Source organism: Salvelinus fontinalis, chromosome 4 (genome assembly GCF_029448725.1).
Source record: "Salvelinus fontinalis isolate EN_2023a chromosome 4, ASM2944872v1, whole genome shotgun sequence".
Classification (NCBI taxonomy): Eukaryota; Metazoa; Chordata; class Actinopteri; order Salmoniformes; family Salmonidae; genus Salvelinus; species Salvelinus fontinalis.
Window position 1 is genome coordinate 13,799,935 of NC_074668.1, and position 26,617 is coordinate 13,826,551.

The 26,617-nt window shown below is 50.3% G+C and overlaps 1 protein-coding gene across 2 annotated transcripts in view; it reads right to left on the reverse strand.

Annotated features, from left to right (window-relative positions):
- The window catches only part of LOC129853131 (EGF-like repeat and discoidin I-like domain-containing protein 3), a 234,777-nt gene that overhangs the window by 12,435 nt on the left and 195,725 nt on the right, over positions 1–26,617 (reverse strand). For both annotated transcript variants that reach the window (XM_055918856.1, XM_055918855.1), the window contains exon 9: positions 9,927–10,082. In XM_055918856.1, the coding sequence (XP_055774831.1) occupies positions 9,927–10,082 (156 nt within the window). The remainder of the gene's footprint in view (positions 1–9,926; positions 10,083–26,617) is intronic.

A 26,617-nucleotide genomic window follows, 5' to 3' on the forward strand; every position in this document is an offset into this window, starting at 1 on the left:
CTTCTCCCAACAGTGTGGCCTGCTCCGCTCCGTCTCCCAACAGTGTGGCCTGCTCCGCTCCTTCTCCCAACAGTGTGGCCTGCTCCGCTCCTTCTCCCAACAGTGTGGCCTGCTCCGCTCCTTCTCCCAACAGTGTGGCCTGCTCCGCTCCGTCTCCCAACAGTGTGGCCTGCTCCACTCCTTCTGCCAACAATGTGGCCTGCTCCGCTCCTTCTCCCAACAGTATGGCCTGCTCCTCTCCTTCTCTCAACAGTGTGGCCTGCCCGTCTCCTTCTCCCAACAGTGTGGCCTGCTCCGCTCCTTCTCCCAACAATATGGCCTGCCCGTCTCCTTCTCCCAACAGTATGGCCTGCTCCGCTCCTTCTCCCAACAGTGTGGCCTGCTCCGCTCCTTCTCCCAACAATATGGCCTGCCCGTCTCCTTCTCCCAACAGTATGGCCTGCTCCGCTCCTTCTCCCAACAGTGTGGCCTGCCCGTCTCCTTCTCCCAACAGTGTGGCCTGCTCCGCTCCTTCTCCCAACAGTATGGCCTGCTCCGCTCCTTCTCGCAACAGTGTGGCCTGCTCCGCTCCTTCTCCCAACAGTGTGGCCTGCTCCGCTCCTTCTCCCAACAGTGTGGCCTGCCCGTCTCCTTCTCCCAACAGTGTGGCCTGCCCGTCTCCTCCCAACAGTATGGCCTGCCCGTCTCCTTCTCCCAACAGTGTGGCCTGCTCCGCTCCTTCTCCCAACAGTGTGGCCTGCCCGTCTCCTTCTCCCAACAGTGTGGCCTGCTCCGCTCCTTCTCCCAACAGTGTGGCCTGCTCCTCTACTTCTACCAACAGTGTGGCCTGCTCCGCTCCTTCTCCCAACAATATGGCCTGCCCGTCTCCTTCTCCCAACAGTATGGCCTGCTCCGCTCCTTCTCCCAACAGTGTGGCCTGCCCGTCTCCTTCTCCCAACAGTGTGGCCTGCTCCGCTCCTTCTCCCAACAGTATGGCCTGCTCCGCTTCTTCTCCCAACAGTGTGGCCTGCTCCGCTCCTTCTCCCAACAGTGTGGCCTGCTCCGCTCCTTCTCCCAACAGTGTGGCCTGCCCGTCTCCTTCTCCCAACAGTGTGGCCTGCTCCGCTCCGTCTCCCAACAGTGTGGCCTGCTCCGCTCCTTCTCCCAACAGTGTGGCCTGCTCCGCTCCTTCTCCCAACAGTGTGGCCTGCTCCGCTCCTTCTCCCAACAGTGTGGCCTGCTCCGCTCCGTCTCCCAACAGTGTGGCCTGCTCCACTCCTTCTGCCAACAATGTGGCCTGCTCCGCTCCTTCTCCCAACAGTATGGCCTGCTCCTCTCCTTCTCTCAACAGTGTGGCCTGCCCGTCTCCTTCTCCCAACAGTGTGGCCTGCCCGTCTCCTTCTCCCAACAGTGTGGCCTGCTCCTCTCCTTCTCTCAACAGTATGGCCTGCTCCGCTCCTTCTCCCAACAGTGTGGCCTGCTCCGCTCCTTCTCCCAACAGTGTGGCCTGCTCCTCTCCTTCTCCCAACAGTATGGCCTGCCCGTCTCCTTCTCCCAACAGTGTGGCCTGCCCGTCTCCTTCTCCCAACAGTGTGGCCTGCTCCGCTCCTTCTCCCAACAGTGTTGCCTGCTCCGCTCCTTCTCCCAACAGTGTGGCCTGCCCGTCTCCTTCTCCCAACAGTATGGCCTGTTCCTCTCCTTCTCCCAACAGTGTGGCCTGCTCCGTTCCTTCTCCCAACAATGTGGCCTGCTCCTCTCCTTCTCTCAACAATGTGGCCTGCCCGTCTCCTTCTTCCAACATTTGAAAGTGCCCAGCTGATAATCACCCCGACAATTGCCTCAAAACTGAACCTAAACTATATACCGATACTAATTTCACTCATATAACAACAGATTAAATAAATGAAGTAAAGTATGATGGGGAGAATGGGTGAGTTGATGAGTGAGGGGAAGCGAACGAAGCATAATTATGTAATCACCAATTGTGAATGAAGAACAGGGCGGGCCATTCTATTGTAATTATAGCCCTCATTTTAAAATGGTATGTACTCTATATCAGTCCACCGAATCAAAGCAGTCTTATCAGTCAACTCTGGCCTACTTACAGTAGCCTACACAGTGAGAGCGTACGTAATTGTACATTCTGAATGGCTTTCAAATTCTGGGATAATTCCACATCGCCTAGCAAGTGAGCGAGTGTCGGAGAATGTGGTGATGAGGCTTGTGGAACTTTATGTAGGCAAGGGGAGAAATGTCACCACGTACAATTTCTTCACTTCATGGTCATTGGCGAATAAGTTGCTTGCAAAGTCTGGCCGGCACCATGAACAAAGTGAGACGGGAGCTCTCTCCCTCTGTGCAAAATAAGGCACCTGCACAGCCATTGTACTCCACAATGGTGCACTCCACAAATATGCTGAAGAATGACAAGACACCGTGAACGGGGACACAATAAAGACAAAACCGCATACTATTATGCACTACAACCAAACAAAGGTAAGTCAAAGTGTCAAGCAAGTCAAATTACAAAAATGTTGTCACCTGTTAGGACAAGGGACAACAGCTAAAGTAAATCCAACTGATGCCATTACGTGAAGATGCACACAAGCACGAGTTGATAATAATTGACAATTGTTTACTGCTGTTATATTGACACTTATTGTACATTCATTCTAATAATTTATTTTCTTTTGTGCCGAGTTTCACTATTTATCAATGCCACTTGGGGTTTATTTTGATGTTCAGGCTACTGACGTGTTCAGGCTACTGACGTGTTCAGGCTACTGACATGTTCAGGCTACTGACGTGATCAGGCTACTGACGTGTTCAGGCTACTGACATGTTCAGGCTACTGACGTGTTCAGGCTACTGACGTGTTCAGGCTACTGACATGTTCAGGCTACTGACGTGTTCAGGCTACTGACATGTTCAGGCTACTGACGTGATCAGGCTACTGACGTGTTCAGGCTACTGACATGTTCAGGCTACTGACGTGATCAGGCTACTGACGTGTTCAGGCTACTGACGTGTTCAGGCTACTGATGTCCTTTGACCATACGTCTTGGTAGTTGGGGTATTTTATTTATCTATGGTGTTGTTATAAAAATAAGCTGTTACCATGTTCCAAAACACATGCTTTCTGTTTCACCTGAATTTTGGCATCTTTTTTTCATATAGCCTACAGTAACTTAAACTAATGAAAATGCTTTTATTTGAAATAAAATAGGTGAATTGATGAGCATGTGATTTGAGGTGCAACAGGTACAGATACTCCACTGTGAAATAAAGGCTGAGTAAAAAAAATCCCATTTCTAGGCCATGAATACAGCAATAAGAGTGCAATAGATTGCACTGTTACTTCTGCTATGGATATATCTAGAAATCCATTATTGGGGACTTTCTTAACCTTTTTCTGCTCACTATTAACATTTCTATGACTCCATTTTCTTCTTCTCTCCACAGCAGTGCAATTTGTGACATGTTCCACCTCCTAAAAACAAAGAAGAGTGGTCATATTCCATCAAGTTTCGGTGCAGGGAGACAATTTACAGTAGATTTAATAGAGCAACACACCAAATATTGAAGCTCATTCTATCATGGAGGAATGTTGGAGTAAAAAACATTTTTGAGAAGGGCCTGTATCAAATCTTACGTTGTTAAACCGTTCTGTATGGACCTACAATCTTTACCCTTGCTATATATTGTACAGTTTAATCGAAGTCTATTGGGCTCAGGAGAAGAGAACCGGTGGAATCAATTGCAGGAGTGCTGCCACAACGGTAATATAGCAGACACAAGATACAGTTGAGCTATTACAACAGGGAGGCCAGGAAGAATAGAAAAACAGCAGTTGATTGAAATATGACAAGGATCTCTCTGGAGCCGTCCAGAGACGTCCACACTGTCAGGCTGTCTCTATGAAACAAACAGGGTGAAACAAGAGATGTGCAGGACAACTAAAAAAGAACAAACAGTAACAAACAGTGAGAAAGAGGAGAAGAGAAAGCGAAAAATAGGATGCAACTGACTTGCCCTTGTGGTTTTACTTGGAAAATAGTAGACTTGGGTTCAAATACATGAGTATTTGGTTATTTGTAATTGAGATACTTATGTACAGTGTATTTTCATACTTTCTAATAATATGACCTGAATCAACTACTTCTATTGTAAGTATTTGAAAGTATTTCCTAATAATTTCCTATAAATAGCCTACTATTTAAAATGTGTTTTTCATATATATTTTTTCAAAATGTATTATTTCAAATACCAAACAGACCTTTGTTGAAATGCATGGGAATATTTAAATATTTAATTTAAAGATATACTTGAGTATTTTCAAATACACGCCAACACTTTCCAGGTGTATTTCCAAATACATTCCAATATTCAACAACTTGTATTTTAAAATAATAAAATATCCAAATACTAAACAAATAAAATACATTTTGAAGTAATTGAAATACAGTAAATGGAATTTGAACTCAGGTCTGGTAAATATAGAAGTTCACTGACTGGGTCCAATTGTAACGCCTGTCGTCGGAAGGAGTGGACCAAAGCGCAGCGTGGAAAGAAACACTTGAACAAAGTAACAAAATGAAAGCGAACAGTTCTGTCAGGTAACAGAGACTAAACAGAAAATAACTACCCACAAAACACAGGTGGGAAAAAGGCTACCTAGGTATGATTCCCAACCAGAGACAACGATAGACAGCTGCCTCTGATTGGGAACCACATTCGGCCAAAAACAAAGAAATAGGAAACATAGAATGCCCACCCTGACCTAACCAAATAGAGAAATAAAACGTCTCTCTAAGGTCAGGGCGTGATAGCACCCACCCCCCCCAAAGGTGCGGACTCCCGGCTGCAAACCTGAACCTATAGGGGAGGGTCCGGGTGGGCATCTACCCTCGGTGGCGGCTCCGGTTCGGGACGTAGCCCCCGCTCCCTGCGCTGATCCCTCGGCTTCTGTGAAACCAAACTCCGAGCCGTGAATCATCGCCGGAGGAACCGGAGCGTGCCTCTGATTGGGAACCACACTCGGCCAAAAACAAAGAAATAGGAAACATAGAATGCCCACCCTAATCACACCCTGACCTAAACAAATAGAGAAATATAACGGTTCTCTAAGGTCAGGGCGTGACACCAATCTTTATAACGCACAAGTCTCTTGGTATAATACAATAAACAAAGTCAATTATTTGTATCTTTTTTCAAAAACATCTCTTTAAAAAGGCAAAAATGTAAAGTAAAGCTATGCATCTCCCTGCCAAGATGAGGGGAGTTGGAAGAAAAGGCCAGATGTTTGGGTCTAGTTATTTGACTTGGTTCATACTGAGCACGTCCTGAATCTCTAGACTTCTGCAGCCTCTCGGAGAAGACACACCATGTTCCAAACCTCCTCGAACAAAGACATCCATTCATGTGTCCTCACATGCCCTAACTGACAGTCTATGGTGGAATTCTATGCTACAGAGTGGGATTTTTTTTTATCCCTCTACAATGACTGCAAACTGCTTTCGCTCTAATCTAATGGCCAATGGTTGTGTACCGAATAGTCCATCTCCTTCCGTTCTGCGGCACACCTTTAGTTTGACCCAGGAGCCGGCCTTTCCCCCAGCATTGATTTTACTGCCTGAGCCAGTCAAGGGCGTACATTACTGGACGAGCCTGGGGGGACTCAGGGGGTTGACCACTGACCATTCTTCATTATTCAAAACTGCGGCAGAGGCGAAGAGTGCAGGTCTCCTAGGCCTAGCAAACTACAGCTCTTATGTAGCTTGTGGCTAGCAAGGGTGACGCTAGGCAATCTCAGCTCAGCCTTGCCTTCATTGGTTCCGCTCAATCAAATTCACATCCGCAAGCCAACCACTTCTTCAAGCGGTGAGGCAATATAGACCGAATCACAGCTAATCTTGACCCTTCACCGCATGTTTCAGATGTGATGGTGTACAGAGCACTGCCAAAGGGGGAGGAAACGAGAGCTATTAGTGGTTAATCTTAAACTATGATTGTATTTACGCCATCTAACATGCTGTTACCCTCTGACCTGAGGGGAATTGGCAGGTCCACTGGCTAATTAACCCTTTGGCTCCTAAGTGGAACACCATTACACATGAATCAATTACTTCTGTGCTTGATTTCCCCCATCAACGTACTCTGCAAATATTGGCAAATAGGAATCTGCAGTGAGATCAGTGGGCTGCTGCGAATATGGTGCTATCACTGAATGTGTAAATGTTTTTGAGTGCAAGTGTGAGGATATGCATGTTGACAAGTCTGCTTGTGTTAAATCAATGTGTGAGTGTGTCAGTGTTTCCATGTGTCAGTGTATAAATGGAGGTGTGTGTTCCTGTGTGAATTTGCATTTGTTTGATAGATAGACAGATAGATAGCGACGGAATGTATGGTGTATAAATACATGCAACATCTAAGTGAGTGACAGCCAGTATTGTCTGTGGCCATGTCCCTGGTAGTGTCTGTGGCCATGTCCCTGGTAGTGTCTGTGGCCATGTCCCTGGTAGTGTCTGTGGCCATGTCCCTGGTAGTGTCTGTTGCCATGTCCCTGCTAGCGTCGGTGGCCATGTCCCTGGTAGTGTCTGTGGCCATGCCCCTGGTAGTGTCTGTGGCCATGTCCCTGGTAGTGTCCGTGGCCATGTCCCTGGTAGTGTCCGTGGCCATGTCCCTGGTAGTGTCTGCGGCCATGTCCCTGGTAGTGTCTGCGGCCATGTCCCTGGTAGTGTCTGCGGCCATGTCCCTGGTAGTGTCTGCGGCCATGTCCCTGGTAGTGTCTGCGGCCATGTCCCTGGTAGTGTCTGTGGCCATGTCCCTGGTAGTGTCTGTGGCCATGTCCCTGGTAGTGTCTGTGGCCATGTCCCTGGTAGTGTCTGTGGCCATGTCCCTGGTAGTGTCTGTGGCCATGTCCCTGGTAGTGTCTGTGGCCATGTCCCTGGTAGTGTCTGTGGCCATGTCCCTGGTAGTGTCTGCGGCCATGTCCCTGGTAGTGTCTGCGGCCATGTCCCTGGTAGTATCCGTGGCCATGTCCCTGGTAGTGTCTGTGGCCATGTCCCTGGTAGTGTCTGTGGCCATGTCCCTAGTAGTGTCTGTGTCCATGTCCCTGGTAGTGTCTGTAACCATGTCACTGGTAGTGTCTGTGTCCATGTCCCTGGTAGTGTCTGTGTCCAAGGGTATCTGTATGCTGACCGAGGCCTCTCATCTCGGTCTCTGCCACACTGAGGCTCAGGAGGGGAGAGACTTGAAGAGAATATTTACAAGGCTCAGCCACTGTGCCCAACCAGACCCCCACCCAGACAGAGACACACACACACACACAAACGTTCACACACTCTCCGTATTGCACGCACACATGCATGAATGTGCACATACAAACACACACTCAGATTCTCTCTCAAACAGTCATGCATGAATCCACAGACACACACGCAGGGCTCTTAGCCCGACCAACCTCTCCAAGCCTGTGGCGTAACAGGAAACGCCTCTGGAGTCCGGCAGCCTAATGCGTCCTCTAGCATTAAATGCCTGAGAGGCGGAAACACCTTGAAAAGTAATATATCTGGAAAGCTCATCACAGCTCTGTCCTGGGACACACTGATTAACAGCCCTCCAGGCCTTGCTCTCAAATATGCTCCAAAACACGTGTCACTCATTCCACGGAGCGCTGAGGGTCTGCGGGTTTTAGAATTAAGGTCACTAATTAGGATGTTTTGATAGGATGTTTTGATAGGATGTTTTGATAGGATGTTTTGTTGTGGATTGCATAGTTTATTAACACTTATTTCATATGTTGCATATGAATGTGCCATTACATAGTGTCGCTGTATTCTTAGTCTACGCTTATGGTTACAAATGAGGAACTATAGATAAAAATTTTTTAAAATGGTTGCTAGGATCCTGCCATTGTCTCCTTTACCTCTTCTCTCTCGGTCCTGCCAGGTTTGACAACTGTTTGAAAGTCTTCCAGTGCTCAAAATTGAGATTGGTTGAAAACGCGATGGCCTGCATCCAAAGATCATCCCGGGCGTTGAAATTATAAACTCCTCAAGCGAGGCATTCAATCAGGGGATGGAGAAGTATTTTCAGGCATGGGCCGCTAAACTGACCATTTATTGGCACATGAGGGCATACAGTAAATTGATGTGTGCCCATTGGAGGGTGATATGTGTCATAATAACAAGTTACCATTATACAGTATATCACAAAAGTGAGTACACCCCTCACATTTTTGTAAATATTTGAGTATATCTTTTCATGTGACAACATTGAAGAAATGACACTTTACATTGTAGCAAAGTAGTGAGTGTACAGCTTGTATAACAGTGTACATTTGCTGTCTCCTCAAAATAACTCAACACAGCCATTAATGTCTAAACCACTGGCAACAAAAGTGCGAGCCCCTAAGTGAAAATGTCCAAATTGGGCCCAATTAGCCATTTTCCAGGTGTCATGTGACTCGTTAGTGTTACGTCTCAGGTGTGAATGGGGAGCAGGTGTGTTAAATTTGGTGTCATCGCTCTCACACTCCCTCTTACTGACTGGTCACTGGAAGTTCAACATGGCACCTCATTGCAAAGAACTCTGAGGATCTGAAAAAAATAATTGTTGCTCTACATAAAGATGGCCTGGGCTATAAGAAGATTGCCAAGACCCTGAAACTGAGCTGCAGCACGGTGGCCAAGACCATACAGCGGTTTAACTGGACAGGTTCCACTCAGAACAGGTCTCGCCATGGTCGAGTGCTGGAAAATGATGGTGGCCACACAAAATATTGACACTTTGGGCCCAATTTGGACATTTTCACTTAGGGGTGTACTCACTTTTGTTGCCAGCGGTTTAGACATTAATGGCTGTGTGTTGAGTTATTTTGAGGGGACAGCACATTTACACTGTTATACAAGCTGTACACTCACTACTTTACATTGTATCAAAGTGCCATTTCTTCAGTGTTGTCACATGAAAAGATATACTCAAATATTTACAAAAATGTGAGGGGTGTACTCACTTTTGTGATATACTGTATATCTGTTTTAGAACCCTTATCTTCGCCATGCTCCCGTTATGAAAGCCTGCTTCAGGAAACAACATTTGACTCTATAAAACAGCTAATTTGATCACTTGTCATAATGCTCATTTGGTGATGGAATGCTTCTGGGAAAATGTAGTTCACTTTATGATATTAAACAAAGACTGGAAGCTGCCAGTGTGTTTTACAGTATTGAATAAATCAAGAGATCTCTGTGTGTGTGTTTAGGTGTGTTTCCTCCCAGGTTAGCCCTACTCTGACCATCGCAAGTCTGTAAGCAACAGCACCATGAAGTCCTTATCTTTAAACAACACAGCGAGAGTAGCAAAGTAAACAGGCCTCCTCTAAAACAACAGCCCGAGTAATGTTGCTGCTCTCCTGATAGCAGGGAGACTGCCACAACCTCCTTCCCTTCCGCTGGCTGGCGTGGGCAATTGGAACGAACACGTGTACTCTACTGAAGGACTGCAAACACATTTTCGGGCAGTGTACCAACCAGGACTGCTAGACAACATGCCCTTATCTGATCCAGGAGACGAGACGACGGCAGAGAGGCCCCAGCAAGCTGTGCTGGAGCCCGAGATAAGAAGATGCAATGCTAACAGAGAGATGAGACTGGGACGGATCTGGACAACTACAGGCTGCACAACACATTTCTCCATTCATTCTGCTTCTCCCATTAATTTACTATTTTATTCAATGTTTTCATAATGGACATTTTTATTTGGATGCATTTGGGATATTACTGCTGAATGTTGAAATATTGTTTGGCTTTTATAACTACTAATACTTCTGCTTGAGTTCTGCTAGACACTGTTCCTTCCATTACTCAGGGAATATGCAGTGTTTGTGTTCCATGTATTTTTTAATGGAGCAGTTTGGTTATCTTCATGGAGTGTGGATGGCTCACCTTGTCCTTCTTCTGTTTTTCATCTTGATATAGGAGCCACCTCTCTCCATCGTTGCTGTAGGCCACCTTGTAGGAGCCCACGAACTGGACATGGCCAAAGTCCTTGGCCCCCTGGGTGATGATGCCGGTGATTTTAGTAGGCAGGAGCATGTCAACCTGAGAGAGACAGAGAGTGAGATAAAGAATGGGGTGGGTGGGGTGGGGGGGAGAGATAAATAAACGTTACTTAGTCACCTCTCTGACTCAGCTAAACGAAAGTGTCAGTGATGCTCAATTTTCTCCTTCCAGTCCGTCAGCATCTTTTCTCTTCTTATCTCCAGAGACGATTTATAAAGACATTGTACATTTGGTTGCAAGAAGTAACCTTCAATTATTCACAGCATATTGAACAACAAGGCCTCTCCTCAGCAGAGCAGAAATTGCCGGCCAGAGCAGCTTCAGAGAGCCGGGCAGCATCATATGGGTAAATGTTTTAACACACTCTCATTTGTAGCCTACATCAAAGGGCTTGGTAGTAAACAGTGTAGCTGTTACATCATTTACTTTTAAGGTTAAATTATTCCTCATTATTTACAGCTTACACAACAGTTCATGTTTCTGGCTGTTGTGTTAAGCCTGGACTTTAACACGCAATAACAACAACGTACAGAATGTACCATAACTATCTGTTTTACTATTACCAAGCCCATGCAGGATTTCATACAATTACCACCAATTAAGTCAATGGTTTGTCTGGGTTAGCATCTCTATATTTATTATGCGTTGATTATGCTCAATGACTAATGTATGCGAATTCACAATGCCAAAAACAATACATTGTTTGAATCTAAAGTGGAAGAACCTGAGAGCAAGGCACACTGAATGTAAGATGGGTATCCCTGGAGTATAGAACTGTGCATTGAGGGAAAAGTTATCTATAGTATCTGAGCAGAATTATGGACGTTTTCGCTTTATCTTTCATAATTTAGCCTCAATCAGCATAGCCTTGCATCTGAGGAAATAAACAAACAAATGTGTGCATGTTGAGTCCCTAATCATACCAGGTTGCATCCCACAGAGGAACCAGGGAGAAAAACAGGTAATGTTCGGGTCATACATTTTGCATTCTGTCAACGATAAGATCCTTTAAATCTCTTTCACACGACAATAAAAATACCACCTTAATGCGTGGCTTAAGGATCAAATAAATTGCCTGACATTGCACTCTCAGGTAATGTCTTAGAGCTCAACATAGTAACCATGGATGATAGTTTAAAAGAGGAACCATAACCATAAATACTTTTAGACCACAAATGATCCAGAAGTCCAGGGTGGCAGAAAGTCTAGCGGTTAAAAGCGTTGGGCCAGTAACTGAAAGTTTGATGGTTCGATTCCCAAGTTGACAAGGTGAAAAATCTGTTGATATGCACTTTAGCAAGACACTTAACCCTAGTTGGGCTGGATGAGAGGGTTTTAGGCTGGGTGTCTGTACAGCACTTTGAGATATCAGCTGATGTAAGAAGGGCTATATAAATACATTTGTTTTGATTTGATTTGCTAAATTACTTTGTAAATGTCTGGATTTGAAAAATGAAAAACATTTGCTGACCACTATCATCAAACTCTCTGCAGTTGCATGACCAAACTGTGGTGGCAAAGTATCAAGACCTAATGTCTATAACATCATGACCATAACTGTCTTATCAGATCCATGGACAACAACAGTCCCCTGCATGTGCTGGAGAGAGGACAGACTGAGTTTTGCCATTGCATGGAAACTAATAAAACATATTGGCAGAGAGAGAATGGCGGTCAAAAAGTAGAGAGGGGAAGTACGATTCAGAGAGCTGGATTTCCTAAACTGAATTTACAACATACAGCAGGAGCCCATATATTATCCTGATTAGTCTGGTCAGAGTGAGTATGTGATAGTGTGGCTTCTCTCTCATGTTTTCAAGACCCTCGCATGACTCTACGTTACTGTACATCATTCCAGACATTATATTATTATGCATTGTAAAACAATTTTACATTAACCTTTTAGTCATTTAGCAGACGTTTTCATCCAGAGTGACTTAGAGCATTTAGGCTGTAGATTCTTCACCTAGTCGACTCCGGGATTCAAATCAATACCATTTTGGTTACTGGACCAACTCTCTCTTAACTGCTAGGCTACCTGCCGCCCAATACAACATATCACAATACAAACATGCCTCACTATGGCGCGTGTTGCACATGAGCTCAAATCTCCACAACACCTGTCATAAAGCCCAGATATTGCTTCAGAGCATGCCTTCAGTCCTGTTCAACCCTCCCAGCTCCTGACAGACTTCGGGGTGATTCCCCAGGGAGTCATAGAAGTTTTCACTACAGACACCCTGTTGGAGGAGCAGGGAGGCAGGCTCAGGCCTGCTCCCTGACTTGTAAGGAGGAAAAGCTATGGCTTGCTGTCAATCTTTCTGTGCTCTTATAAAACAGAGTTACGTGATATGGAGTAAGCAGCCAGCTTTTGGGGTTCTGAAAACATTATAAAATGGGTTCGCTCTCTGAGTTTGTACGTCAGTTGCACAGTTATGGTCCTAATTTAAGTCTTGGTACAAGGGCACTTTACCTTGTTATCATGTATGAAATTATACACATGGGCTTAAATCGTTTGCTATGAATACACTATTCATGTGATACCTCCTTCAAAAAATAATTGAAAGAACCTTCGCCTCTTTGTTTAACGAAGTGTTCATGTCTGTTTCTCGGGGGGGGGGGGGGGGGGGGGGGTACAGTATGTTCCTATGGTGCATATAAATACGTTTATGGTAACCTCTCTTTTATAATTACAATAATTGCAAAAAGCTTCAGAGAGAAGCTGCTCATTGAGAAAAGGAGTGACACGTCACATTGTAATGCTTGATTACCCTCCAAGCAGAGCACAGCGCAGAGGTAATCTCATTCTGGCCAACCAGTCGAGTCTGCCACCAAAACAAAGGCACGCTTGAAGGGGAACCTGTAATTGCTGTCACAGGTAGCGGTCAAAAAATACAACCGCCTCTGGCGCAGCCAGCTCCCAACACTTTGATGGCCCAAACCGAATTAAAGGGTGAGATAAGCTTGTTAGAGCCAGGCAACCCCCCAACCTTCCCCCAACACACTTAACCCTGGCACACCGGAGGCTTTTGAAGTCTTTTCAGCAACCTCTGCATGGCTGTGGTGGAGAAAGACACACAAAAAACAATACCAGCATTCCTTTCTTTCTCTGTATCCTTCTCCTCGGGGGAGTAGAAGACGACACAAGAGTCCCACCCGCCCAACCCCTGTTCTCCATTTCCACCCGTTTCCCCCAACTGCGGAAAACATTTGCGTATTCACAAAATGTATTTTGGAGAATTAATTAGCACTGCCCCTGCAACACCTGGGGGTGCTAGAATTCTTGTCATGGCGCTAAGAGGCGACATATGCATGTGTTTCTCACAGACAAAGAGAGAGAGAGAGAGAGAGAGAGAGAGAGAGAGAGAGAGAGAGAGAGAGAGAGAGAGAGAGAGAGAGAGAGAGAGAGAGAGAGAGAGAGAGAGAGAGAGAGAGAGAGAGAGAGTAGAGAGAGGAGAGAGAGAGAGAGAGAGAGAGAGAGAGAGAGAGAGAGAGAGAGAGAGAGAGAGAGAGAGAGAGAGAGAGAGAGAGAGAGAGAGAGAGAGAGAGAGAGAGAGAGAGAGAGAGAGAGAGAGAGAGAGAGAGAGAGAGAGAGAGAGAGAGAGAGAGAACGGGAAGAGAGAGAAACTCCCTCGTCTGCTCATTAAGTTGAAAGTCGACGTGTAATCCCCATGTCCATATTTGAAGTGGTGCTGTTGTCTGAGGGCTGACTGCTGTAGAGGAACACAGTTATCCCCTCTGCTGCTCCATACCATACATCTATAGCAGCAGACAGCAGCTAGCTCCCCCTCAAGCTGTGCTCATTTAATTGTGTGTGTTGAAGACTCATTTAATCTACACTGCTCATATAACCTGACCCAATTTCTAGCCTGTGGGGAAGTGTGCATGTGCTTGTCTGTGTGCCTGGGTTTGTGAGTGTGTGTGGAGTGTACACAGTGCACAGAGCAGGAGCCAGGTTAGTATACTGTAAGTACAGTTTGTGCAGGGATGTGGACTGGACAGGATGATATCATGGCCCATCAACCCCAAACTGGGGCCGCCATCGTTAAAGCTTAAAGCAGAGGTGTGAGAGGAATAGGCCAATTCCCATGGTTTTCCCTAGCGTGACATCTGTGCTCAGAAAACTAGATAGGAGTGTCTCTTCCTGTATATTAGCAAGGGGCCCTGTATTTGAATAAAACATCATAGTATCGAGACATGCAAGCATAATGCTGTTGAGTTTCTTTTTATGAAGGGATAAATGTGTGTGAGTTTCTATATGTCAACTGTTTGAGTCAACACAGATCCCGACCTGTGAATCCCCTAGCAACACACAGAACAGGCTCCAAGCATGTTCTAGAACACCACCTCAATGGATTTAATAGGCCAAACGCCTCTGGGAAAGCCTGTTGAAGAGGTGGTCGTGTCGAGGCTTAAGCCTGATGACCTGATAATCACAGTCTTGGCTCCAACTCCAGGCAACACTCAGGCCAGCCCAACTGGGAGACACCACATGGGAATATTAGACTGAAACACCTAACACACACACACACACACACACACACACACACACACACACACACACACACACACACACACACACACACACACACACACACACACACACACACACACACACACACACACACACACACACACACACACACAATCCCAACTCCCAACCCCTTCCATGACTACCGTTTTCACTTGAGGCAGCGGGATGTCAAATCACATAAGGCCTCCGCTGAGCACTGACATGGCAAAAGGCGGGTTCTGTCAAGTAAGAGGTGCGTACACCTCTGTTGCCTCGGGGCCTAACTCACAGTGGAGATACTAAAGGCTCAGTACTGGCTGTATTGGCGTGAGACCAGCCCCTGCTGGGATGAGCTAAGTGCAAGACAAGCAAAGTTCAACACAGAACTTCCTGCTCGCTCTGACAAATCGACTGCTTTTAACAGTGCCGCATGTCGCCTCACCCTCCTAGAGCAAAGGTTCAATGACAGTTGTGGCGCATACCGAATCCACTTGTGTGTCAAGTGTTGAGTGGAAATACTAGGCTATGTTGAGAAAATTGTGGAGAAATATTGGTGACAGCTTCCCAATATTGGTCAAAAATGAGCTAATAAAAGTGTGCATCTTCAAGCCAGAGTGGTAGTTTTAAGCCTTCCAGTAAACAGTAAATCGAAGGACACTACAAAGCAGTCTGAATGTTCGAGCCACTACACGGCAAGCGGTAACAGTGCACCATGTCTGGAACCAACAGGACCCTGAACAGCTTCTACCCCCAAGCCATAAGACTGCTACACAAGACTGCTAAATATCAAATGGCTACCCGGACTACCTGCTTTGACCCTTTTTTGCACTAATTCTCTTGTACTGACTCTATGCACACACACTGGAATCTACCCACACATGCTTACACTGACACACCAAAACAACATATACAAAACATGCACACACATGTGTACTGACACCACATACACAAACACACGATCTCATACACACATACACTTTCACACTCACCACATATGCTGCTACTGTCTAGTTTTCATCCTGTTGCCTAGTCACTTTACCCCTACCTATATGTTCTTAGCTACCTCAATTACCTCGTACCACTGCACCTCGACTCCCTACTGGTACTCCCTTTATATAGCCATGTTATTTTTACTCTGTATTGTTATTCATTATTCACTGTGTATTTATTCCTTGTCACTATTTCTATTTTTTTATTCGTATCTTTATCTTTACCTCTGCATTGTTGGAAAATGACTCGTAAGTAAGCGTTTCACTGTTAAATAAAAATTGATTTTTTCTGATGTGAAAAAACGTTATGCTAAAACATGCAGGTGTAAAACTGTTGAGTGCCTTTGAGGAGAGACTACCGTGATCAGAGTGAATTTGACACAGCACACACAGTTGAAAAGACTTGACAGCTTTTCATTTAGTGGGAGCCTTTTTTCCCCATACATCATTTAAACCAGCGGGCCAAAGCTAAGTTCTTGAGAAGAAGATTTAAGCATAAATTCACCTGGGTGCCAAAAGACAAAGACAGAATGGATTATAAAAACAAAATTAAGGCGGGTGATCAATTTCCCAAAGAAACCTTGGATCAAATCCAGTTATTAAAAGGTAAACATTCTACATCCTTCTGTAAAATCAATTCCATGTTTCTAGGGATGGGCTAGAGATACTCTGCTTGTCTCATTAACTCAAATCAAATGGGGGGAAGAAAACGGCCATGGAATCAACCATGCTGACAGATCATTTAAAGCCCCCATGCAGCCTTTGTAATTGTATTTTTAAATCATCACTGTATGTCTAATAAATCACTGTGTGTGTCTATTTAATGAAAATAACTCAATGCACTGCCCCTTTAAAGCTTTGACAGTGTGGAGGGACTCCATTGGTTTAGTGTGTCGTGTCCTATATCTGTTGGAGAGTAGAGAGGGACACAAATCCACGGGGCGTATCCAAATAATACCTGCTTTCTCCTGAAGTGTGCACCCGTTTACTAATCCCCACACATTTAAAAGCATTGGATTGGTGTAGGCATTGGCTATAGTACCTGTTATTTCCTTTTAAATTCATGAAGGGAAGTAAACAAGTGTACTCTTTGGGAGAAAAGAGAGATTATTGGGATGCAGTCAGAAATGACCTCGACTAACCTGTACCCCCACACATTGACTCGGTACCGGTACCCCCTGTATAAAGTCTTGTTATTGTTATGCAATTGTACTGTGTTAGTTTTTGAAATATAATTTTTTTAAACTTTAGTTTACTTAGTAAATATTTTATTAACTCTTGAACTGCATCGTTGGTTAAGGGCTTGTAAGTAAGCATTTCACGGTAAGGTCTACCTACACCTGTTGTATTCGGCGCATGTGACAAATACACTTTGATTTGGTGTTACAACAGCAGAGAGGACGCTGGAAATTACACCCACTGTGATTCTCATAAACAGCATTTACGTTGGATTTGGCAGGTGGCAGGGTTAACACAGGGTTAAGACTTACAGATCAGGCGCAGAGTAGTATCTCTGTACTCTCTTTTCATCTACTATACTAGGATAAAGGGCAGCCATTAATTTTGTTCAAAAATCGATTACAAGTTTATTATACGTTTCTCTTTCCTTAGTGGTCTTTGTGAGTGCTAAAAGTGGCAAGTGTGAAGCATGCACGCACACACACACACACACACACACACACACACACACACACACACACACACACACACACACACACACACACACACACACACACACACACACACACACACACACACACACACACACACACACAAAGACAGTTTGTGTTGACAGACACAAACTGTGAATGCCAAGCAAGGCCTCTAATATGATCTATACCTAGTTTCCTCTAGTGTTGCACCCTTTCTTAAAATGGACAGCTCCAGATCAATCATATTATCATCGTGTGTGACTGACAAGATGCTACATCTACAAGGTGCACCATCTACTTGTGAATATTCAATAAGAATCTCTGATAGAAAAGCACTGAGATAAGCACATGGATACAAGTCTGGTCTTGGAGTGGGAGATTGGCTTTGATATATGTTGAAACAGCCAGATACACATGTAGAATGCATAGGAGGCAATCTGGGCAGCCCTGATTTGAGTTGAGGCGCCTTCAATCCTTACATTCCTACAGATCCCTGAGATTAAGGCTCTCTCTCTCTGCTGGAAACTCATGAATCAATCATTCAAAGATAAAATAAATAAATAAATAAATAAACATCCAGCATCAGTTGAGCGAGAAAAGAGACAGGGGGATGAGGCCGACGTGTGCTAGAAGATAAGAAGAGAGAAGATAACGGAAGGTGAGGTGTAGCATTATCCAGGCTCAAAGGAGGGCTGTTCGTTTAAAGATGTGATGGCCGGGGGACACTAAAAAGCACCCAACTGAATCCGGGAAGCAGATGGATCTAGCGTCCCCACAGTAACTTCATTTGGAGGCTAATTGAATAAGCGCGCTAGCTGCGTGGAAATTGAATAAAATAGAGCTAAGTAAGGGCCATATTGGACTGGATTGAAATTAGGCTCCACCAATAATGCTTTAATTAAATTAGTATCAGATGAGTTTTTCAAATTAGTTTAAGTTACGTCTAAGATATTCCTGGAATCATGAATTCACATCTGATGTTCTAATGATTATAAGAGACAATGACGTTTGGCGTTACCAAAGATTCCTGAGCAACAGCTCTTAAATGTTATTCTCTATTTTTCTCTACAGGCCCCCTGGAGATGAGTATGATGAGTGTACACGAGTCTCATTGTTAGTCTCATTCCGTACTCTGCCCTGGTGGACCAGTCCACACACCTGCCCTAGACGACCAGTCCACACACCTGCCCTAGACGACCAGTCCACACACCTGCCCAAGAGGACCAGTCCACACACCTGCCTTAGAGGACCAGTCCACACACCTGCCCTAGAGGACCAGTCCACACACCTGCCCTAGAGGACCAGTCCACACACCTGCCCTAGAGGACCAGTCCACACACCTGCCCTGGTGGACCAGTCCACACACCTGCCCTAGAGGACCAGTCCACACACCTGCCCAAGAGGACCAGTCCACACACCTGCCCTAGAGGACCAGTCCACACACCTGACCTAGAGGACCAGTCCACACACCTGCCCAAGAAGACCAGTCCACACACCAGCCCTAGAGGACCAGTCCACACACCTGCCCTGGTGGACCAGTCCACACACCTGCCCTAGAGGACCAGTCCACACACCTGCCCTAGAGGACCAGTCCACACACCTGCCCTAGAGGACCAGTCCACACACCTGCCCTAGAGGACCAGTCCATACACCTGCCCTAGAGGACCAGTCCACACACCTGCCCTAGAGGACCAGTCCACACACCTGCCCTAGAGGACCAGTCCACACACCTGCCCTAGAGGACCAGTCCACACACCTGCCCTGGTGGACCAGTCCACACACCTGCCCTAGAGGACCAGTCCACACACCTGCCCTAGAGGACCAGTCCACACACCTGCCCTGGTGGACCAGTCCACACACCTGCCCTAGGTGACCAGTCCACACACCTGCCCTAGAGGACCAGTCCACACACCTGCCCTAGAGGACCAGTCCACACACCTGCCCTGGTGGACCAGTCCACACACCTGCCATAGAGGACCAGTCCACACACCTGCCCAAGAGGACCAGTCCACACACCTGCCCTAGAGGACCAGTCCACACACCTGACCTAGAGGACCAGTCCACACACCTGCCCAAGAAGACCAGTCCACACACCAGCCCTAGAGGACCAGTCCACACACCTGCCCTGGTGGACCAGTCCACACACCTGCCCTAGAGGACCAGTCCACACACCTGCCCTAGAGGACCAGTCCACACACCTGCCCTAGAGGACCAGTCCACACACCTGCCCTAGAGGACCAGTCCATACACCTGCCCTAGAGGACCAGTCCACACACCTGCCCTAGAGGACCAGTCCACACACCTGCCCTAGAGGACCAGTCCACACACCTGCCCTAGAGGACCAGTCCACACACCTGCCCTGGTGGACCAGTCCACACACCTGCCCTAGAGGACCAGTCCACACACCTGCCCTAGAGGACCAGTCCACACACCTGCCCTGGTGGACCAGTCCACACACCTGCCCTAGGTGACCAGTCCACACACCTGCCCTAGAGGACCAGTCCACACACCTGCCCTGGTGGACCAGTCCACACACCTGCCCAAGAGGACCAGTCCACACACCTGCCCTAGAAGACCAGTCCACACACCTGCCCTAGAGGACCAGTCCACACACCTGCCCTGGTGGACCAGTCCACACACCTGCCCTAGAGGACCAGTCCACACACCTGCCCTAGAGGACCAGTCCACACACCTGCCCTGGTGGACCAGTCCACACACCTGCCCTAGAGGACCAGTCCACACACCTGCCCTAGAGGACCAGTCCACACACCTGCCCTAGAGGACCAGTCCACACACCTGCCCTAGAGGACCAGTCCACACACCTGCCTTAGAGGACCAGTCCACACACCTGCCCTGGTGGACCAGTCCACACACCTGCCCTAGAGGACCAGTCCACACACCTGCCCTAGAGGACCAGTCCACACACCTGCCCTGGTGGACCAGTCCACACACCTGCCCTGGTGGACCAGTCCACACACCTGCCCTAGAGGACCAGTCCACACACCTGCCTTAGATGACCAGTCCACACACCTGCCCAAGAGGACCAGTCCACACACCTGCCTTAGAGGACCAGTCCACACACCTGCCCTAGAGGACCAGTCCACACACCTGCCCTAGAGGACCAGTCCACACACCTGCCCTAGAGGACCAGTCCACACACCTGCCTTAGAGGACCAGTCCACACACCTGCCCTGGTGGACCAGTCCACACACCTGCCAAAGAGGACCAGTCCACACACCTGCCCTAGAGGACCAGTCCACACACCTGCCCTGGTGGACCAGTCCACACACCTGCCCTAGAGGACCAGTCCACACACCTGCCTTAGAGGACCAGTCCACACACCTGCCCTAGAGGACCAGTCCACACACCTGCCATAGAGGACCAGTCCACACACCTGCCCTAGATGACCAGTCCACACACCTGCCCTGGTGGACCAGTCCACACACCTGCCCTAGAGGACCAGTCCACACACCTGCCCTAGAGGACCAGTCCACACACCTGCCCTGGTGGACCAGTCCACACACCTGCCCTAGAGGACCAGTCCACACACCTGCCCTAGAGGACCAGTCCACACACCTGCCCTAGAGGACCAGTCCACACACCTGCCCTAGAGGACCAGTCCACACACCTGCCCTAGAGGACCAGTCCACACACCTGCCCTGGTGGACCAGTCCACACACCTGCCCTAGGTGACCAGTCCACACACCTGCCCTAGAGGACCAGTCCACACACCTGCCCTGGTGGACCAGTCCACACACCTGCCCAAGAGGACCAGTCCACACACCTGCCCTAGAAGACCAGTCCACACACCTGCCCTAGAGGACCAGTCCACACACCTGCCCTGGTGGACCAGTCCACACACCTGCCCTAGAGGACCAGTCCACACACCTGCCCTAGAGGACCAGTCCACACACCTGCCCTGGTGGACCAGTCCACACACCTGCCCTAGAGGACCAGTCCACACACCTGCCCTAGAGGACCAGTCCACACACCTGCCCTAGAGGACCAGTCCACACACCTGCCCTAGAGGACCAGTCCACACACCTGCCTTAGAGGACCAGTCCACACACCTGCCCTGGTGGACCAGTCCACACACCTGCCCTAGAGGACCAGTCCACACACCTGCCCTAGAGGACCAGTCCACACACCTGCCCTGGTGGACCAGTCCACACACCTGCCCTGGTGGACCAGTCCACACACCTGCCCTAGAGGACCAGTCCACACACCTGCCTTAGATGACCAGTCCACACACCTGCCCAAGAGGACCAGTCCACACACCTGCCTTAGAGGACCAGTCCACACACCTGCCCTAGAGGACCAGTCCACACACCTGCCCTAGAGGACCAGTCCACACACCTGCCCTAGAGGACCAGTCCACACACCTGCCTTAGAGGACCAGTCCACACACCTGCCCTGGTGGACCAGTCCACACACCTGCCAAAGAGGACCAGTCCACACACCTGCCCTAGAGGACCAGTCCACACACCTGCCCTGGTGGACCAGTCCACACACCTGCCCTAGAGGACCAGTCCACACACCTGCCTTAGAGGACCAGTCCACACACCTGCCCTAGAGGACCAGTCCACACACCTGCCATAGAGGACCAGTCCACACACCTGCCCTAGATGACCAGTCCACACACCTGCCCTGGTGGACCAGTCCACACACCTGCCCTAGAGGACCAGTCCACACACCTGCCCTAGAGGACCAGTCCACACACCTGCCCTGGTGGACCAATCCACACACCTGCCCTAGAGGACCAGTCCACACACCTGCCCTAGAGGACCAGTCCACACACCTGCCCTAGAGGACCAGTCCACACACCTGCCCTAGAGGACCAGTCCACACACCTGCCCTGGTGGACCAGTCCACACACCTGCCCTAGAGGACCAGTCCACACACCTGCCCTAGAGGACCAGTCCACACACCTGCCCTGGTGGACCAGTCCACACACCTGCCCAAGAGGACCAGTCCACACACCTGCCCTAGAAGACCAGTCCACACACCTGCCCTGGTGGACCAGTCCACACACCTGCCCTAGAGGACCAGTCCACACACCTGCCCAAAAGGACCAGTCCACACACCTGCCCTAGAAGACCAGTCCACACACCTGCCCTGGTGGACCAGTCCACACACCTGCCCTAGAGGACCAGTCCACACACCTGCCCTAGATGACCAGTCCACACACCTGCCCTGGTGGACCAGTCCACACACCTGCCCAAGAGGACCAGTCCACACACCTGCCCTAGAAGACCAGTCCACACACCTGCCCTGGTGGACCAGTCCACACACCTGCCCAAGAGGACCAGTCCACACACCTGCCCTAGAAGACCAGTCCACACACCTGCCCTGGTGGACCAGTCCACACACCTGCCCTAGAGGACCAGTCCACACACCTGCCCTAGAGGACCAGTCCACACACCTCCCCAAGAGGACCAGTCCACACACCTGCCCTGGTGGACCAGTCCACACACCTGCCCTAGAGGACCAGTCCACACACCTGCCCTAGAGGACCAGTCCACACACCTGCCCTAGAGGACCAGTCCACACACCTGCCCTAGAGGACCAGTCCACACACCTGCCCTGGTGGACCAGTCCACTCACCTGCCCTAGAGGACCAGTCCACACACCTGCCCTAGAGGACCAGTCCACACACCTGCCCTTTTGGACCAGTCCACACACCTGCCCAAGAGGACCAGTCCACACACCTGCCCTGGTGGACCAGTCCACACACCTGCCCTGGTGGACCAGTCCACACACCTGCCCTAGAGGACCAGTCCACACACCTGCCCTAGAGGACCAGTCCACACACCTGCCCTAGAAGACCAGTCCACACACCTGCCCTGGTGGACCAGTCCACACACCTGCCCTGGTGGACCAGTCCACACACCTGCCCTAGAGGACCAGTCCACACACCTGCCCTAGAGGACCAGTCCACACACCTGCCCTAGAGGACCAGTCCACACACCTGCCCTAGAGGACCAGTCCACACACCTGCCCTAGAGGACCAGTCCACACACCTGCCCTGGTGGACCAGTCCACACACCTGCCCTAGAGGACCAGTCCACACACCTGCCCTAGAGGACCAGTCCACACACCTGCCCTAGAGGACCAGTCCACACACCTGCCCTAGAGGACCAGTCCACACACCTGCCCTGGTGGACCAGTCCACACACCTGCCCTGGTGGACCAGTCCACACACCTGCCCTAGAGGACCAGTCCACACACCTGCCCTAGAGGACCAGTCCACACACCTGCCCTGGTGGACCAGTCCACACACCTGCCCAAGAGGACCAGTCCACACACCTGCCCTAGAAGACCAGTCCACACACCTGCCCTGGTGGACCAGTCCACACACCTGCCCTAGAGGACCAGTCCACACACCTGCCCTAGAGGACCAGTCCACACACCTCCCCAAGAGGACCAGTCCACACACCTGCCCTGGTGGACCAGTCCACACACCTGCCCTAGAGGACCAGTCCACACACCTGCCCTAGAGGACCAGTCCACACACCTGCCCTAGAGGACCAGTCCACACACCTGCCCTAGAGGACCAGTCCACACACCTGCCCTGGTGGACCAGTCCACACACCTGCCCTAGAGGACCACTCCACACACCTCCCCTAGCGGACCAGTCCACACACCTGCCCTGGTAGACCAGTCCACACACCTGCCCAAGAGGACCAGTCCACACACCTGCCCTAGAAGACCAGTCCACACACCTGCCCTGGTGGACCAGTCCACACACCTGCCCTAGAGGACCAGTCCACACACCTGCCCTAGAGGACCAGTCCACACACCTGCCCTAGAAGACCAGTCCACACACCTGCCCTGGTGGACCAGTCCACACACCTGCCCTGGTGGACCAGTCCACACACCTGCCCTAGAGGACCAGTCCACACACCTGCCCTGGTGGACCAGTCCACACACCTGCCCTAGAGGACCAGTCCACACACCTGCCCTGGTGGACCAGTCCACACACCTGCCCAAGAGGACCAGTCCACACACCTGCCCTAGAAGACCAGTCCACACACCTGCCCTAGAGGACCAGTCCACACACCTGCCCTGGTGGACCAGTCCACACACCTGCCCTAGAGGACCAGTCCACACACCTGCCCTAGAGGACCAGTCCACACACCTGCCCTGGTGGACCAGTCCACACACCTGCCCTAGAGGACCAGTCCACACACCTGCCCTAGAGGACCAGTCCACACACCTGCCCTAGAGGACCAGTCCACACACCTGCCCTAGAGGACCAGTCCACACACCTGCCTTAGAGGACCAGTCCACACACCTGCCCTGGTGGACCAGTCCACACACCTGCCCTAGAGGACCAGTCCACACACCTGCCCTAGAGGACCAGTCCACACACCTGCCCTGGTGGACCAGTCCACACACCTGCCCTGGTGGACCAGTCCACACACCTGCCCTAGAGGACCAGTCCACACACCTGCCTTAGATGACCAGTCCACACACCTGCCCAAGAGGACCAGTCCACACACCTGCCTTAGAGGACCAGTCCACACACCTGCCCTAGAGGACCAGTCCACACACCTGCCCTAGAGGACCAGTCCACACACCTGCCCTAGAGGACCAGTCCACACACCTGCCTTAGAGGACCAGTCCACACACCTGCCCTGGTGGACCAGTCCACACACCTGCCAAAGAGGACCAGTCCACACACCTGCCCTAGAGGACCAGTCCACACACCTGCCCTGGTGGACCAGTCCACACACCTGCCCTAGAGGACCAGTCCACACACCTGCCTTAGAGGACCAGTCCACACACCTGCCCTAGAGGACCAGTCCACACACCTGCCATAGAGGACCAGTCCACACACCTGCCCTAGATGACCAGTCCACACACCTGCCCTGGTGGACCAGTCCACACACCTGCCCTAGAGGACCAGTCCACACACCTGCCCTAGAGGACCAGTCCACACACCTGCCCTGGTGGACCAGTCCACACACCTGCCCTAGAGGACCAGTCCACACACCTGCCCTAGAGGACCAGTCCACACACCTGCCCTAGAGGACCAGTCCACACACCTGCCCTAGAGGACCAGTCCACACACCTGCCCTGGTGGACCAGTCCACACACCTGCCCTAGAGGACCAGTCCACACACCTGCCCTAGAGGACCAGTCCACACACCTGCCCTGGTGGACCAGTCCACACACCTGCCCAAGAGGACCAGTCCACACACCTGCCCTAGAGGACCAGTCCACACACCTGCCCTGGTGGACCAGTCCACACACCTGCCCTAGAGGACCAGTCCACACACCTGCCCAAAAGGACCAGTCCACACACCTGCCCTAGAAGACCAGTCCACACACCTGCCCTGGTGGACCAGTCCACACACCTGCCCTAGAGGACCAGTCCACACACCTGCCCTAGATGACCAGTCCACACACCTGCCCTGGTGGACCAGTCCACACACCTGCCCAAGAGGACCAGTCCACACACCTGCCCTAGAAGACCAGTCCACACACCTGCCCTGGTGGACCAGTCCACACACCTGCCCAAGAGGACCAGTCCACACACCTGCCCTAGAAGACCAGTCCACACACCTGCCCTGGTGGACCAGTCCACACACCTGCCCTAGAGGACCAGTCCACACACCTGCCCTAGAGGACCAGTCCACACACCTCCCCAAGAGGACCAGTCCACACACCTGCCCTGGTGGACCAGTCCACACACCTGCCCTAGAGGACCAGTCCACACACCTGCCCTAGAGGACCAGTCCACACACCTGCCCTAGAGGACCAGTCCACACACCTGCCCTAGAGGACCAGTCCACACACCTGCCCTGGTGGACCAGTCCACTCACCTGCCCTAGAGGACCAGTCCACACACCTGCCCTAGAGGACCAGTCCACACACCTGCCCTGGTGGACCAGTCCACACACCTGCCCTAGAGGACCAGTCCACACACCTGCCCTGGTGGACCAGTCCACACACCTGCCCAAGAGGACCAGTCCACACACCTGCCCTAGAAGACCAGTCCACACACCTGCCCTAGAGGACCAGTCCACACACCTGCCCTGGTGGACCAGTCCACACACCTGCCCTAGAGGACCAGTCCACACACCTGCCCTAGAGGACCAGTCCACACACCTGCCCTGGTGGACCAGTCCACACACCTGCCCTAGAGGACCAGTCCACACACCTGCCCTAGAGGACCAGTCCACACACCTGCCCTAGAGGACCAGTCCACACACCTGCCCTAGAGGACCAGTCCACACACCTGCCTTAGAGGACCAGTCCACACACCTGCCCTGGTGGACCAGTCCACACACCTGCCCTAGAGGACCAGTCCACACACCTGCCCTAGAGGACCAGTCCACACACCTGCCCTGGTGGACCAGTCCACACACCTGCCCTGGTGGACCAGTCCACACACCTGCCCTAGAGGACCAGTCC